At 37.4% G+C, this 15,022-nt stretch overlaps 2 protein-coding genes across 2 annotated transcripts; one reads left to right on the top strand and one right to left on the bottom strand.

Annotated features, from left to right (window-relative positions):
* Positions 1-191: 191 nt before the first annotated feature.
* Positions 192-3,347, bottom strand: yipf4 (Yip1 domain family, member 4). The gene is made up of 6 exons (XM_084096076.1): positions 3,063-3,347; positions 2,669-2,822; positions 2,402-2,573; positions 1,396-1,473; positions 1,193-1,306; positions 192-1,105 (listed from the first exon to the last, which is right to left on the bottom strand). Exons 1-6 carry the CDS (start codon positions 3,118-3,120, stop codon positions 968-970), a joined length of 714 nt encoding a protein of 237 aa, XP_083952202.1. The 5' UTR covers positions 3,121-3,347; the 3' UTR covers positions 192-967.
* Positions 3,348-4,414: 1,067 nt separating this feature from the next.
* exo1 (exonuclease 1) lies at positions 4,415-13,809 on the top strand. Its single transcript, XM_084097106.1, has 13 exons — positions 4,415-4,634; positions 4,755-4,874; positions 4,958-5,081; positions 5,276-5,413; positions 7,548-7,760; positions 9,320-9,507; positions 9,657-9,759; positions 10,232-10,454; positions 10,572-10,803; positions 11,053-11,596; positions 12,548-12,631; positions 12,783-12,970; positions 13,585-13,809. Exons 1-13 carry the CDS (start codon positions 4,474-4,476, stop codon positions 13,673-13,675), a joined length of 2,409 nt encoding a protein of 802 aa, XP_083953232.1. The 5' UTR covers positions 4,415-4,473; the 3' UTR covers positions 13,676-13,809.
* The last annotated feature ends 1,213 nt before the right edge of the window (positions 13,810-15,022 follow it).

Below are 15,022 nucleotides of genomic sequence, written 5' to 3'. Positions count from 1 at the left end.
TTTTAACAGTAGATTATAAAGACAACACTCTTGTGTCCTTGAAATAATCACTATACATAATCACTTTTGGTTAAAGCACTTACTGTTACATCTAATAACCAAGCATTTTGATGAATATTAAATTAACCAATAAATCATGTGATTAAGTAATATTATTCCCAGACATTAAGGAGATTCATGACAAAGTGTAATTACAGTGTCAATAATTTTTAATTTGATTCATGGTGTATGAATTTTATAACAATTTCCAGACTCAATTGTTTCAGCTAAACTAATACGGTAACATATGTCTGCAGTGTACACATTACCAGGTAGAAAGTTGCTTTTAATTGAGTGTTCTACAAGTCTTTCCTTTTTGGCTACATTTACATAAATAATATACACCACAGCCATATAAAACAACCAATTCAAGGCACCCATACTTAGCAGACACATTTAATCCAAACTATATTGCCTGCATACTCTCTTTTTCCATGTGGAGTTCATAAATTAAAAATAAAAACTGTTAAGATGAATGTGAATGTACTGGGACAGCCTACAACAACAACAACAAAATCCAAGTTTTCATCATTACGTGTGGTGACACATAAATTCTGTTATGTGACTATCATGCTTAACATAGTCTTTTACAATATAAAGTTCTCATTTTTATTTTCCTTTCGAGGTTTGCAAATATGTAAAACCAGGGCTCCAGATTTCAGTGGCAGAGGGATCTCTGCAAACAGGGCTTCCACAGTAAAAGATGCAGCTTTTTATTGTGTGCAAAATTAATGGAAGCAGTTAAATATACTAATGTCTGTACACCTCAATCCCCCAAAGCATATAGGATTATAAACAGAGTAAAAGAAAATAAAAAAGAAAGAAACAGCCAACTCCTTCTCAGTCTTCATGGAATATCTCTGCACACCTCTCCACAGTGCTCTTTGTAAATGTCCAAGCAACGAGCCAATCAAATCCTGTGGTCAATTCAGACTCCAGTATACAGAGACAAGAAGTAAATGTACAAAAGGAAGATGGGATATATGAGAAGGGGTTTCTTCGTTTTGAATTCATCACCGACGAGTAAAGAGGCAGCACTGTATGCAGCCCAGAATACTCCAAAAAGCTAGAAAAGAAAAGGAAAAAAAATCATCCATCCATATTTTACATTTAAGAGAAACTATTTTCATACCGTTACACATTTAATTCTCACCTTTATGAGTGTAGAGACGACTTCAAAGCCCCCAATGACCAAAAGAAGTGGAGCTATTACAATGAGTGGGAGCAAAGAATAGCCAATAACTCCAAGAACTTGCCCATAAGACACCTATTAAAAAACATTTAAAACCATGAGTGGATATCCCTTTCCATTCATAAAAATAATATGCTATCTGACGCTTTACAAGATATAAATACCTCTCCACCCAGCACTCTTGCAAGAAGGAAAATCGTCAGTGATCCAAATATCCAGATCGTAACAATCCAGGAAACAACCTGATTGGTCAAAACAGGGTATATGACATAAAATAATAATCCAAATTTATGGCATTTCTGCTTCTGTTGACTAATTAAATCATGTAAGTGACAAAGTAATATTGAAGTGAAAAACAATTACACTCTGATCTTCATACCTTCTTGAAAACTACTTTAGTACAAAGTTATTTGCATAGTAAACTATTATATTTATTTTCTTAAGACTTAATTAATACTTAATTATCAATAATTTCTAGGGCTTTCGATCAATAAATGCATTCAATAAATTAATCACATATTTAAAGTAATATGGAAATAATTAAAATATACTGCTTTATGATGGCAGAATGTACACAAGAATACACATACATATCACACCCATGGTCAAGATGCAAAGACTGTCCCACCTAACGGGCAAAGTTTACAGGGTGGGACCAGGGTTAACCCCCCAATATTATATTATATTATATTATATTATATTATATTATATCATATATATATATATATATATATATATATATATAAGCACAAAGTAGTATCAAGAGCTTAAAGTCAAGACCTTCATGAATTATAGACCATGCTTGTTTTCTCTGTGTAAAATAAGTTTTGTTCTAATGATGATTGATATTAGGAAAAACCTGGCTTTCTGAAATCCAAAAAGACTGTATATTTCATTAAAAGCCTGGTGAGATGAAAACAATTTATGTTAAGAGTATAGGAAATAAGCACTTTCAATAGAACAAAATGTAAAGTGAAGTTAGATGTCCCATGGTACTTTGAAGTAGAAAATTATGTTAAACGGAATGCAAATCCAATGCAAAAAAAGAATGATCTTAATTAATTAATTAATTGCAGTAATCATCTTAGCATTTATGCGTTATAAGCTACTACAAAAACAAACATTTTGCAAAAAATACATTTTCAAACTAAATCTACACCCTTAACTCACCCTGAACTGTCCATAGATGGAGATCATGGAGAACAGCAGGACGACGGCCAGCGGGCCCCAGAAGTCAGGATTGTCCCTCACCACCTGTCTGTTAAAACCCAGTGATGGCATGGGCATCAACACACACCTGATCTTATAGTAGATGTCCTTTAAGTCAATGTCCAACTCTTCCCTACACAAACAGAGAAAACCAACAAATTCAACCAGCAACTCTAAAAGCAATTGTGAGATCAAGCAAGCATCAGAAATCGAGTCCTAAAAACTCACAGGAGCGGTTTAGTGTCCTCTGAATCTTCTTCCTCCACTTCCAGCAACCATCCATAACCCCTCTGCCTCAGGAAAGTGGTGGCATAGGTGTCCCTGCTGGCCTCAGGGCCCATATTTAGTGTGATATCTGGTGCATCGATGGTGCCACTGAGCTCTGGTGGATAAGAGTTTGTTTTAGGTTAAAAAAGCTGACTATTGCATCCATACTGAGAACAACAAAACAACACCCATGTCATGATGCATTAAGAAGCTTGATCATATACATACTGGGGGATATTTACATTAATGTATGTGTACATCATACACAAATACAACCAACAGCATTTCAACATGAATACGATTTACATATCAGAGCAGAGATGTACGGGTGCTTTGGGGCCTTTAACTACTGTACCTTCAGCGTCCGTCGAGGAGACGAAGGTAAAATCTCCGTTGGTGGGAGAGAACTGCATGGCTGACAGCGATTACAGCACGAGCTTTACTCACAATCACACACCGCCGCCGATCGCGCACCTTCACACCATTGCCACGTTTAACGATTCCTACCGATCAGCTCTCGGACTACTGCTGGCTCAAAACAGTCATGGAGGAAGCAGGAAGTTCCGAAAAAACACAAGCGACACGTCAAATCCTGGAGCAGAGCGGAACGGGGAGTCACGCGCTCCACCCAGCGCCAGAAATGAGCACCGACACCAACAACAAACATATAAAGCACAGAGACGGACAGCACCACCACGTGACCCTTTTGCAAAATTAGAATTACATATGACACACAATTCACCTTGAGACATATGCCTGCCTTGACCGTGTCACATCTTTCAAAATGGACTTAACTTATAAAGTTGTGAGATTGTAATGGCAAATTGGCGATGCAAAAATATAAGTAAATATATAAAAATAGGGCTCCTGTGCAGTGATGTCACGTTTTTGCCGCTAAAGTCGAACCCCTGTAACGTCAGTCAGATACTTTAATATATAATATTTACACATAATATATAAGTATATTATAAAATATAGTATAAAATATATTTTTTTCCAAAAACAATTTTACAATTTTTTCATCAAATTCCAAGCTGACCTATTTTGCAATCATTTTAATGCAATACGATTTTAATGACCTATTGATAATATTGCCAAATAAAATATATAAATACATTTACGCGACAATTTCGAGAGTTCCGATGTTGTTAAATTCCTTGTCCCGCCTCTTCCACATTTCTGGTCTGTGATTGGCTGTCTGTGCCAGGCTGACCAATAGGGCTCCTGTGCAGTGATGTCACGTTTTGCCGCTAAAGTCGAAGCTCTGCAGGAACGACAGTCAGACACTAAAGCGCAAGTAAAAACTCTCGGTAAGTGTTTATTATACATTAAAAATGAAAACTTTCAATGGTTTAATTTATAAATGATTAAGGTGTTAGCTACAGCGCCCTGATTCTTCCGCGTGGAGTTTAATCGGTTTAGTTTCGCGAGAATTTTTTGTGTGTTTTGTTTTGGAGGGATTTGGCGGTTAGTTTCTTTCGGACAGATGAATTAAACATATTAAATGTTTTCAAAGTTTTTGTATGTAAATGGTTCTCTTTTTTCAATCGTCGTCGCAGTTGGACGGTTGGGGAATGTTTTCTGTTGACTTTTAAGGATGTTTATGTTCTACAGTGTGGATAATGTATTTCAGACCATATCTGTATAACGTTAACGTTACATCAATGATAAGGAACTTTTTTTTTTTTTTTTCATCTGATAGAGTGGCTCAGACTGGGCTCTGATAAACCAACATCTTCAGACACCTGTCCTTCCAGACAGACAACATGGGAATTCAAGGCCTGTTGCAGTTCATCAAAGACGCTTCGGAGCCCATAAGTGTGAAGAAGTATCGGGGACAGACAGTGGCGGTGGACACATACTGCTGGCTGCATAAAGGAGCTTTTTCATGTGCAGAGAAACTTGCTAAAGGGGAACCTACAGATCAGTGCGTTGTTTCAATTATTTGCATGCAATATAAGTAATTAAGTTGTTCGGTGATGCCTAACATAATTTTGCAGGTTAAAATGTGCATTTTTCATTTTAACATTCTGTGTGTGTCCATCAGGTATGTATCCTACTGTATGAAGTTTGTGGACATGCTGCTTTCTTTTGGTGTGAAGCCCATCTTGGTGTTTGACGGACGCAACTTGCCCTCCAAACAGGATGTGGAGAAGTCCCGGCGCGAGTAAGAACTCAGCAAAATACAGGGAGAAAAGTTAATTAAGTTAGTTGACAATTAAGATTACTTCATATATATTTTACTAACAGGCGTCGACAGGCAAATCTGCAGAAAGGCAAACAGCTGCTGCGGGAGGGTAAGCTATCAGAAGCCAGAGAATGTTTTACCCGCAGTGTTAATATCACCCCATCCATGGCACATGATGTCATTAAGGTGAGACCAATGCACCTGATATTTTTTAACAATATTTGTTTTGGAATCAGTCAAATAACATATTTATTGAAGTAATTTTTTAATAGTGAATGTTGTAATTAATAACACAATTTTAGAAACTGATCAGTGAAGATTTTCCTCTCTTGTTCTGTTTGTTGGCATCTTTTTATTTGCATCTTTTTGCTGTTTTTCAGGCCGCCAGGACTCGTGGGGTGGACTGTGTTGTTGCTCCATATGAAGCAGACGCCCAGTTAGCTTTCCTGAACAAATCTGATATCGCTCAGGCAGTGATCACAGAGGACTCAGATCTGCTGGCCTTTGGCTGCAAAAAGGTATCAGTGCAGAGGCTCTTGATTGAGGATAAAGAATACACTTGCAATGACTTGTGACCACTGGCTGGTGTCATGCAAGTCTGAATAGCAAAAACTAATTTGTCTTAATTAGAGTATTTTTAAAGCATCTAAACGTCCTTACAACACGATAAATTTGTCTAAAGGCTGGAATACACTACACGACTTTTGTTTAGATCTTTGACCCGATTTGCTGTCTGAACAAGTCGACATTAGTTGCCTAAAGTCTGCAAATTTTGGACAGTTGGAGTTTACAGAATTAATAGAAAATAGTGTAGTGTATGATTGGCATAGACTCTTGATTTTTTTTTTTTTTAGCTTCAGACTGATTCCATGCAGTCGGCGGATATCAAAACATGTTTGATATTTTGAGCCGATTTTAGAACGCATAATCTGTATGATGCATTACTACTGAATACAGTACATTACAGTACAGTCACATACACTGACTAGCCAATAGAAATCAAAGGCACGAAGTCACAAAGCTTGAGAAGAAATGGAGACAGGCGGCAATTGCATCAGAGCTAAACCAACCATGTTTACTGTTAGCTTGGTCTTGAGATAGTTAGCAGACCACATTCTGAGGTAAATCTTGATTCGTTCATTTTTCTTTCATTATCCAGGGCTTGAAATTGACATTTGTCCTGGATAAGTGGAAAATTAGCCTGAATGTCAATAGTTGCGAATGATTGATTATTAATGATTACATTAAATGTAAACAGTGTTTGAAAGTCTGGTAGTGTATGATCCTCGGTCGTTTAGTGTATGATGACTATTTTTTTTTTCTGTAACCATTTACAAAGTCGGCATGTGTATGATGCCTAGTGTTTTAAAAAACTGTTCAGATTTTTGTTTCCACCGAGGGATATGTTACAGTAGAGCACGGTACACAATTATTTCCGTTTCGATTGTCAGAAGTTGTGAATCGTATCAAAATACAGAACCGTACCGTCCCTATTTTTTTGGACCCTTCCGTTGGGGTACCTAGCAAAGGAGTCTGGTACCTAAAGGGTGGAGCTAGACTCACTGCAGAACGTTGACTGGTTGACAGAGAATAGTCACTTGCACATGCTACAAGGGGAATGACGATACAAGAGGCGCCATTTTTTATTATACAGTTGAAACACAATACCATTGCAACACAATGTTTTTTGTCTTGTGACAATGATGTCGATCGCTACTTTCCTGCATAAACCACACCTAGCAAGTAAGGGTACTGTTGGCGGTGGAAACGCAAGCCGGATCAGGGTTTACCGTCCCAAATCGTACTGTACTGTCCCGCTCGGTGGAAATGAGCCATAAAAGTTGTGTAGTGTATTTCAGCCTTAAGATAATAACATGTGTGACACTGAAGACTGGAGTAAGTGGCTACTGTAAATTCTGCTTTGCCATCACAAGAATAAATTCCATTTTAAAACATATTAAAATAGAAGACAGTTATTTAAATTGTAATAATATTTAACAATATTGCTGTTTTACTGTATTTTACAATTTTGCTGTATTATTGTATTCCTGAGACTTCTTTCACAAACATAAAAAAAATTAACGACCCCAAACATTTAAACGGTACTGTGTGTATATGTGTAAATATAATATATACTTTTGGTAACACTTTACAATAAGGTCCTATTATTTAATTTTGGTTAGTGCATTAAATAAAATTAATTTATAATAATATTAAATCATTTGTTACTGTATTTATTTATCTTTGTTTGATTTATTGTATTTGTTGAGCTTTAGTTATTAAAAAATAAATGTTTATTGTTAGTTTGTGTGAGCTCAGATCCATTAATGTTAACAAATACAGCTTTTGGTTTATGAAATGAACACAAGCTAAGATTATAAAATGCTTTAGAATTAATTATTTTTCATAGTTCATGTGTACTAATGAAACCTTATTTTAAAGGGTTACTGTAAAAATATTTAAGGAGACTTATTTAGTTATGCTTAAAACAAACAAAAAACAGCAACAAAAAGATTTGGTATGGTTTAGAAAAATTAACTTGAATTATAAACCTTTGAATGTCTGGGGGATGCTGACTGACATGCTGGAGGACATTTGGGACAGTGACTTAATTTAGTTTTCAGTGTTTTATTTGTTATGCATTGTCTGCAGGTGATTTTAAAGATGGATAAACAGGGTAATGGATTGGAGATTGACCAGTGTCACCTGGGTCGTTGCAAGTCACTTGGCAACATCTTCACAGAGGAGAAGTTCCGTCACATGTGCATCCTCTCTGGCTGCGACTATCTGCCGTCTTTGTACGGCATCGGTCTCGGAAAGGCATGCAAGCTTCTCAGGATGGCAAATAACCCAGATATTCTGAAGGTGAGAGGAAAAAAAATAGGTTAGAATTAGAAACATTTATATGTTGCCACAACAAATAGTTACATATGTGCACATATATTTCTGCTCTACTGATCATATTACTGAAACAGTATGTTTTATCACGTCCCTCTTGCTCTGGCAAGATTTCAAAGTGACACTCTGCATTCATGCTTGGGATGTCCCATCAGGTTTTTTGTGCCCCTGATCCAAGTCATTGAATATTGAGTGTCTGCCGATACCGAGGCCCAATCTGATACTTGTATTTTCTTAGTGCTTGGTGCACACTTCAAATACATTTAAAGTTATTAAAATCAATCCAGTGTATACAGGGCTGTGCAGAAAGGTTCTCAGGGGAGTATCCACCCACTGTAGAAAGACATTGGGATATGTAAACATGTTACAATGGTAGATATTGTAAACAGGCTGTTGTCCCAATTATGCATATGGGACTACTGATATAAATTGTATTTCTTACAAAAGTGTGCATCGAGTATGCTAAACACGGAAGCTTGAATGTTTGTTTGTGACGAGCTAGAATAGACCTCATTGGTTCTTGTGCATCACAGGCACATTTGAGCTTCTTTTCCTTGTAATGGCGGTCGCTGGTTGGCAAACCCACTTGAAAGTGCATACCGCCACCTACTGCATTACATCGGCATGACAGCTGATGTAAAATAAAGGATCAGGCTTAGGATAGCTGATATCATTCAGTAAAAAAAAATGCTTAATCGGCCCCAATACCAATCTTTAAGATCAGCTCAGGACATCCTTAGTTTATGCTCAATTAACCACCTTATAGTTTGACGCTTATTTCATATTCAGACTATGACTGGTCAAGCATAATAAATCGGAACTGGGCGGTGTTTCATTTTATTTTGGCCGATCTCTATTCCGGACTTGAGCACAAACTGCATTGCAGTCATTTCCCAAAACGTAATTTGTGTGATATTATTAAGTCTGTAAACAGGATGTTAACACTGGCCAGAAACAGAACACGTTGAATACAGACACAAAGAAAGAACACAGATGCGCCAGTAGAACAAAAATACTGTACCACAGCAAGTTCACTGTTTGTTTTTGTTTTATGCAGGTGTGTCTTATGTAGCATAATTTCACAAATCTAAAGTCAGACCATTCTGTTTTTGCTTTAAATCTTGAAATTATGCAATCTAATGTAAATCAAAAACAATTGCTCATGCTACATGTGTGCAGCATCTTTGTTTAGATATTTTTTTCTTTTTTTACAGAGATTATTTTTGTTTAAGTTCAGTTTGGCATGTTAAAGTGCAAAACAACAAATAAATTTGCTTAATGAAAAAAAATGGCAACCGACATCGGAATCTGCCAATTTGCTTGTAAAAAAATTGGAATCGGCAATAAAAAAAATCATGATAGGTGCATCCCTATCACACACAAATGCACTTAATTATTTTCCCAGCTTTTAAAACAAATTTTAGTGGAGAACCTTAACATCCTTTTATTTATGGAAACAATTGCAGAATTGTGAGAGCATTTGAGCGCGATTCACTGTAACTAAACAAACTAAATCTGTCATGCAGGTGATAAAAAAGATGGGCCAGTACCTGAAGATGGACATCTCTGTGCCAAACGAGTACATTGAGGGTTTCACAAAAGCCGACAACACATTTCTGTATCAACTGGTCTTTGACCCCTTGAAGAGGAAGGTGGTTCCTTTGAACCCTTACCCGGATCACATTGACCCTGCTTTTCTCAGCTATGCAGGAACGTATCTTTTATGCCGTCATAAATTGAAAAAATGTTACATTTTCACTTAATTTCTTTTGCATTACAGATGCTGGAGCTGTTTCTAAACTTTTGTAAATGTTTTTATTTGTGTTACAAAGCTCTGTTTCTAACTTAACCAAGTAAATACAGTAATGTAGGAGATGAGAGTGGGCTGGAAATGGCTCTTGGGAATCTAGACATTAACACAATGCAAAGGATAGATGACTTCAACCCTGACGCACCTCACACTCGGGTAACGTGGTCATCTTAAATGTGTTTTTGCTTGAACTTTTGGTTCATTTCATAGTGAAAGTGTTATTTTAGCTTTATAAATATATATTAAGCTAAAATAACACTGAATTACGCTGTAACAAAGAAATAAATATAATAGTATACACAAAATAAAGTGTAACCAACAGCTAATTAAAAATATGAATAAGTTCTATAATAGCATATATATATATAAGCACAAAGTAGTATCAAGAGCTTAAAGTCAAGACCTTCATGAATTATAGACCATGCCTGTTTTCTCTGCGTAAAATAAGTTTTGTTCTAATGATGATTGATATTAGGAAAAACCTGTGTATATACCATGTATATGGTGTGTGTGTGTGTGTGTATATATATATATATATATATATATATATATATATATATATATATATATATATACACAATATATTTATATAGCACAATACCTGAGGTTAACCTCTCCTCCTTTCCAGCCCTCTAAAGCTGCTCGCAGTAGTACATGGAATGACAGATGTGACAAAAGTGACTCATTGCAGATGAGTATTTGGAGCAAGAACTATAAACCAGGTGGCTCCCAGCCACAGATTACTTCCTCCCCCAAAAGACCCCCTCCCACCAGGGGCAAAGAGAGGATCATCAGCGTGCAGAGTCTAAAATTGCCCCAGAGAGCATCACAGGTGAAAAGACCCCATGAAGGTAAGAAGACCTCAGTGCCGTGAATATGAGTCTTAAGGATGGGACTGATTAATTTAATAAGACACCAGACGGGACATGTTTATATGTAAAATTGTCCTTTTTTTTCCCTCCGTAAAGACACAAGTCTGTCTGTGGACGACCTGTTAGGGCAGTACTCAGCAGGTGTAAAGAGACGCTGTCCTGAAATTCCGCCCACTGCTGAGCCTCTGACCACCCACACAAGTGTCTCTAAGGAGAAGGGGTGTGACAGCACTGCTGGAGAGTCTCGCCCTCGAAATCGCTTTGCAACATTGTTGCAGTGGAGGAACCGATCAGAAGAGGGCACTGGAGAGCAGGGCACGCGCAGCAGGTACAAGAGCATGATGGGAAACTTACCAAAGGAATGTATACTGTTGCTATCACAAATAACTACTGCTAGACCTTAATTTTCTCATTACACACACAATCAAGGGTTAAATTGGGCCTGACTGTCACGTGGCACAATGGCATTAATTATGTAGTACTACATGTATTGGGAGACCTGTTGGTTGTTCCTTCACCTCCAAAATCCCAGTTTAACCTCTGCTGACAATAATGATATGATTGACATCTCCATCAGGTTCTTCTGTCATGGTGAATCCAATAAGACAGAGGCACAGGAAGACTCGCCAAAACAAGATTCACCTCAGCCTGTGGAGTCTCTAGAGATGTGTGCCTCACAATCTGGAGAAGACACACCAGCATTGTGTCAGGACCCTGACTCAGAGAGAGATCAGGCCAAAGATGAGTTGTCCAGCCCACCTGCATCTCCCTCTCACTCTGCCAGGCCTGCTAGTTTGGGTCTTGGAGCTTTTAGCTGGTCAGGAAGCACCAGAGAACTCAGTAAATCTGCTTCACATCCACCCTCCGTCACCACAGACAGACACCGGTCATCCTCCACACCTTCAGGGTTGTCCACCCTGCAGCAGTTCCACAGAAAGAAGGGCAGCTTCTCCTGTGCAGGATCTGGGCTTTCTCTCTCGTCCTCTCCTGTAGAGGGCACAGAGGATGCAGAGAAATCTCCTGGGTCTCCTCCGTCTCAGGACAGTGCGTATTTCTCTCAGTCCAGCAGCATCTCTGCTGGTGTGGAGGACTCCCTAGTCACAGAGGACAAGTCTGATAAGGTGAGTAAATGTCTTTGTTTTATTAAAAAAAATTTATTCATTCATATTTGGAATTATATATTTTAAAGATATATTTCACCCACAAATGTAAATTCTGTTATCATTTATTCATCCTTATGTCATTTCAAACGTGTATGACTTTCTTCTGTGGCACGTGAAGGATATTTTGAGAAATGTCTTTTTTTTTTTGTTTGTTTGTTTTTCCCATACAGTGGAAGTCAACGGTAACTAAAGCTGTTTGGTTTCCAGCATTCTTTGAAATGTCTTTTATATTCCACATAAGAAATATCGTAAATGTAAATGATTGCAGATTTTTCATTTTAGGTGAACTATCCCTTTAATGTGCTTGCTAAAATGTGTATTACCGGTAATTAGTATTGTGCAGGCCTGGAAACTTCATAGAAATGAGTGAAATCATAAAAAGTTCAATTGGTGAATAATTATTACTATTATTATTATTATTTTTTTTACTTTTGCTCTTCTCTAATATTAAGGATGTATGATATATTTATTTTATCTCTTTAAGTTGATATTGGATATTTAATTGTGCATGCTCATTTGCTCGTTTACATTTTAGATTTTGACCTTTGCTGTCATCAGATGCTAACTTAAAAAGTTCAATTTAATAACACTGTTAAATGTGTCTTTAGCACATCTCATAATGAATATTAATTTTTATTCTGTACATTAATGTTGTGATGCCTAAATCCACTTAGAATGTATTATTTGTAATATATTTAGACATAATAGTACAGAATTTTATTATCTGCCATTTATTAATTATCAGCCATAGCGTGTAAATAATATAGTTTATATAGTGTGATGATAAAGTTTATCAGCAACGCCTTTGCAACCACCCACAACACCCCCAGCATCATAGAGGTTTTCCACGGGCAAACACCACTCAGATAAAAATCTGATTATATCTTTTCTTTTTTATTCTCTTTGAAGGAAAAGGATAGCGATTCAGATGTCTCCAACAGCGCTAGCAGTTCTCCCACAGACAAGCTGAAGCCTGCTCTGAACAGAACAAAGGCACGTCCGTCTAATCATGACCCAAAACCACAGTTTGCATTTCCATTTCCTGACACCTTGTATACAGTAGAGTGGAGGGGGAAAAAATTAAACATTGATGCAATTTTCCCCACCTCCACCCTCAGTCTGACTTCCTACACCTTTGTTCTAGGTCTCAGGGTTGTCCCGGAAACGTCCTAGTGGGCAGGGTAAAAGTGGTAAAATTGAGACCTCCGCTCCCGCCAGGCCCAGCGGTCTGAGGAAGAAACAGAGTGGGAAAAAAAATACTGTCAACAATGAGAACAGTCCAGGCCTGCAGGCCACCATCAGCGGCCTCTGGGGGGCCTTCAGCTTCAAGAAGTAAGTTAGCCTGTTTGTAAGTATGTGTTTATGTAACTAAATGATTCAATATGCCTGAAGACAAGCCCTCACACTTTCCAATTCATCTTTTACTGTTTTTTCATGGCTGTTAGTACCAGCTGTGACCAGCAGAGGCAGCAGGATAAACATGTTAACACAAAGATACATCAACTGGGTTACTGCACCACTCCCATTAGTTCTATGTGAACAACAGAGGTGTTACTGATTGTTTGGGTAAAGTGAGAGTCATTGTAGTAGTTTAGAGAAGGGTGGTGTTTTTTCACTCTGAAAGGAAATATATTCCCATTATGCAATGCTGAGACCTGAGATGAATATTAAGGGCCTGAGGTAGGCTTGAAGGGGGAGGGGCTAATCAACATATGAAATAAACATGGTCAATTTAAGGGCTGAAGAGAAACTGGAGAAATATCTGATTGCTGCGTCTCCTACTTTTTGGCATTTGAAAAGTAGTTAAGACTTATGTGATTTATTTTAAAGTTTCATGATAGCTTCAGCTTTACATAGCAACAGACTGAATATAGCACATTAAGTTGTCTGTGGCTGCATGCTTTAATGTGAACGTAATTAAATGTCTGTGCATGTGTTTATTTAAGGGACAATCCAAAGTTAAGCGCATCCAAGAAAGGAGAGCCGATGTCACCAGTCAGGGAGAATGTGATGGAAACGACTGAAGGAAACTACTGAATTCTCATCATCGCAGAATGATGTCATCTTATCAATCAAATAATTGTTTCTCTTAAGAGTAACAGCCAGTCTTTCAAACATACTATGTATGTTCATGCTTTTTTATCATAAATAAAATAAAAATTTTATTATAATTATGAATTTTGTTTTATTTCAAGTAATAAAAAAACTTCTCTACCGTGGTCATGTTTGCTTTCTGATTATGTGCTAATTCAGTGGATTTTGATCTTGAGAATGAAGGTGATTTAAGTGACTTTGAACATGGCATGGTTGTTGGTGCCAGACAGGCTGGTCTGAGTATTTCAGAAACTGCTGATCTACTGGAATTTTCACGTACAATCATCTCTAGGGTTTACAGAGAATGGTCCAAAAAAGAGAAAATATCCAGTGAGCTGCAGTTCTCTGACCTCTGGCAACAAGGCATTTTTCACTCAGAGGAGAATGGCTAGACTGGTTCAAGCTAATAGAAAGGCAACAGTAACTCAAATAAACACTCACAAAGCTCAAATCATTTCAAACTGTTTTTTTGAACATGACAATTTCACTGTACACTATACTCCACAGTGTATAACATACTTTTTAGCCCTGATGAAGGCCTATGCGCTGAAAAATAATAATGCGTTGGCAAAATAAGTTTTTTTTTCAGCTCCAGTTTCTGACCATTTTGATATTTATTTTGCCATTCTTCCACGCACCTTGTTGATCTTGTGATGTCGCACCAGAACAACTACACAACGTATACTCCAGTCACCAGATCTCAATCCAAAAGAGCACCTTTGGGATATGGTGGAAGGAGAGACTTGCTTCATCGTTGTGCAGCCGACAAATCTGCAGCAAATGCGTGATGCTTTCATGCCAATATGGAACAAAATCTCAGGAATGTTTCCAGCACCTTGTTGAATCGTATGCCACAAAGGCAGTTCTGAGGGCAAAAGGGGGTCCAACTTGGTTTATACCTATGCTTTGTGATTTGGCTTCCAATGTATGTAAATTAATTACCATTTATATGTAAATATGATGTCCCACAATAATATGTTATGTACTGCAAGTCAAATTTAGGCTGTTTTTTTCCCCCCTAAGATCTCACTGGATAACCATCTTGTTATAACTTATAGCCTTTAATTATGTTTTATTTACAAAGTTCGGAAGGAGCATGTTCAGATAATCAACTTAATTAGTGTGTATATATATATATATATATATATATATATATATATATATAGCTGACCTATCACATGACAGTTTTCCAGCATTCCTCCACCACCCCAACTCCTCTTAAATATTTCCTATCCCAACCAGGAGTGGTGGGGTATGGGTTCGGGCCAAATTCCGAGCTTTGAGCCCTCC

This window comes from Abramis brama (genome assembly GCF_963993115.1).
Source record: "Abramis brama genome assembly, chromosome: 21".
NCBI lineage: Eukaryota > Metazoa > Chordata > Actinopteri > Cypriniformes > Leuciscidae > Abramis > Abramis brama.
The sequence above is the reverse complement of the archived record's forward strand: the minus strand, read 5'-3'. Positions and strand labels throughout refer to the sequence as shown.